At 61.1% G+C, this 2350-nt stretch overlaps 1 protein-coding gene across 1 annotated transcript in view; it reads right to left on the minus strand.

Moving 5' to 3' along the window:
* LOC104079852 (coiled-coil domain-containing protein 19, mitochondrial-like) overlaps window positions 1-2350 on the minus strand; it is a 6369-nt gene that overhangs the window by 387 nt on the left and 3632 nt on the right. Inside the window, 7 exon segments of the mRNA XM_009582028.1 lie at window positions 4-96; window positions 323-552; window positions 826-939; window positions 1008-1154; window positions 1444-1573; window positions 1807-1985; window positions 2246-2345. Of these exon segments, the coding sequence (XP_009580323.1) occupies window positions 4-96; window positions 323-552; window positions 826-939; window positions 1008-1154; window positions 1444-1573; window positions 1807-1985; window positions 2246-2345 (993 nt within the window).

Raw genomic sequence — 2350 nt, forward strand, 5'->3', positions numbered from 1 at the left:
TGCATCTGGCGCCGGACATCGTTAGCATGGGCGAGCTGCAGACCTGCTCTCCGAGCTTCCTCTGCCTTCTCCTTCTCCATCTGCTCCCGTTGGGCCCTGCGGGAGAGTTTGGGGCAGATGAAAGGCCCTACTCCAGCCCCTGTACCCACTGATAACCTGCCTGCGGGGCCTCGGCCAGCACCAGAGCCACCAACTGTGCTGACTTGTCACCGGGAACCCCCACAGCAGCCCCCCTGCCACCGTGTCACCAATCCCTTGGCCCCATTTCACGAGGCAGGGCCCAGCCATTTTGCGAGTGAGTTCCTAGCACTGTCCCTCTCACCTGAGGATCCTCTCGAACTCGTGGCGGTCCTGCTGCACCTGCACGGCCATGCTGTGCTCCCGCTGGGCCATCTGCTCCAGGCGGCTCTGCTTTTCCCGCTGGGCAATCTGCTCCAGGCGGCTCTGCTTCAGCATCTGCTCCACCTCGGCCTTCCTCTGCGCCGCCTCCTTCTCCTTGCGCCGCCACTCTCGCTCAGCAGCCTCTTGGCTGCGCTTGGCCCTCAGCGCGTCCTGCCGAAGGGGGACAGTGGTGACGCTGGAGAGGTCGTGGAGGGCTTCCCTCAGGGGGGAGGTATGGAAGCGCTTGACTGTGGTTTTGCCTCTCTCCCAGCGCCACGGACAGCACTGCTCCAGATGTCACCTGGCTCCAGGTGCCAGTCCAGACCTGCAACGCCCCAGTAGATCCACCACATCCAGGACAGCTTCCACTTTGCTGGGGTGGTGACCAGGAAGGTGGCGAGTGAGCCAGCACGGGAGCACAACGCGTGTCAGCAAGCCGCTCACCTGCTCTGCCTGGTGGTCCTGAGCCCTCTCTTGCATGGCCCTCAAGCGTGCCGTCTCCTTCTCCTTCTCCCGACGGATTCTCTCCTGCTCAGCTTCAAACTCGGCCTCACGCTCCTGCGTGGGACAGAGCCTCGTGGCAGCTCCCCAACTCCCCCAGTGCCGCACACACTCAGACCTATTACCATTTTCTGTCTCTGGTCCTCGAGCACCCGTTCGTCTGCCATCCTCTCCTGCTCTCGCTGCTCCTCCTTGCGCCGCTGGTTCTCATCGTTGATGCGTTTAATCTCAGCCTGGATTTTCTTCTGTTGCTCCTGTCTCCGCTCCAAGTCCTGAAAATGGTGCAGAGGGTCCGAGGGTGACAGGACAAGAGCTGCAGCACAGAGCGCTCCCTCTGCTCCTCCCCGAGTGCCTTCCTGAGGGCCCACCAGCACACTCGGGGTGAGGGAGGGCTCAGCGGCTCGGGTCACTTTCTAAGGATGCCTCAACTTCCCCAAGAGACCAGATCTTTAATTCTGCCGGCTGTTGCCTCCACACACCAAATCTGACTGGCTCACCCTTCCAACAAGGTGAAAATCTAACTCCGACCCACCCTGCTCCCCGGCAGGTCACTGGTCACACCTTCAGGTCCTCCATCTTCAGCTGCTCCAAGTACTCCAGCAGCTCCTGTGCCTCCTGGTCCCGTTGCTCGGCTCTCATAGCCTGCTCCTCCGCGTTCTGCTCCATCTGCTTCACAAGCTCCTGCCTCCCTCTGGAAAGAAGAGAGCGAAAGGTTTCCCTCCGGCTCCATCCCACTCCCAGAAGCAGAAATGCTGGCATGGACGTCGGGTGGTGTGTCTGCTGCCTCGTGCTGCCCGGTCCAGTCACTATGAGTGGGAGGCGTGCTGCGGTGTAAAGCTGGCAGCCGTAGGTTATGCCAGCTCCTGCACAAGGCCTGGGAAGAGGACAGATGCCTCCATGGGGAAAAGGGACCTTTTTGCAAACCTGATCAGCTCCTGCTTCCTCCTGTGCTCCAGTTCCTCCTGCATCTCGTCAGCCTTTTTCCTCTCCACCTCCATCATCTTGGCCAGGCGCTTCTCTTCTTCCTCCAGCTCTTTCGCGATGAGCTGCTTCTCAAGGATCTGTGTGTCGCGGATCATGTGGCACTTGGCACCAAGGATTAGCTGTGGGGACAAAAGGTCTCCCTGGTCTCCGAGCCAGACTTGGCAGCTGCAGCAGGGACAGACACACAGACGAGGAGGGGGAGAAGGGCAGGAGAGGAAGACCCTGGGTAGCAATAAGCAGAGCAGGGTTTAGGTCTAGAGTGGCTAGGTGAAGCTCATGGGGGCTCTCAGCAGCCTGTCCAAGCAGGCAGCTCAGGCAGGTCTTAACATCTGCAGAGGGTCCTGCGGTGCCGGGTGAGGCAAGGGAGCCCCGGCCCTACCTCGCTGAACTCCTTGATCTCATCCTCCTGCTCCATGCGCATCCTGCTCGCCCGCTGCAGCAGGTACTGGGCCCGCTCCCGCGCCTCCTCCTCCAGCTCGCTCAG

Source organism: Fulmarus glacialis, unplaced genomic scaffold (genome assembly GCF_000690835.1).
Source record: "Fulmarus glacialis isolate BGI_N327 unplaced genomic scaffold, ASM69083v1 scaffold19177, whole genome shotgun sequence".
NCBI lineage: Eukaryota > Metazoa > Chordata > Aves > Procellariiformes > Procellariidae > Fulmarus > Fulmarus glacialis.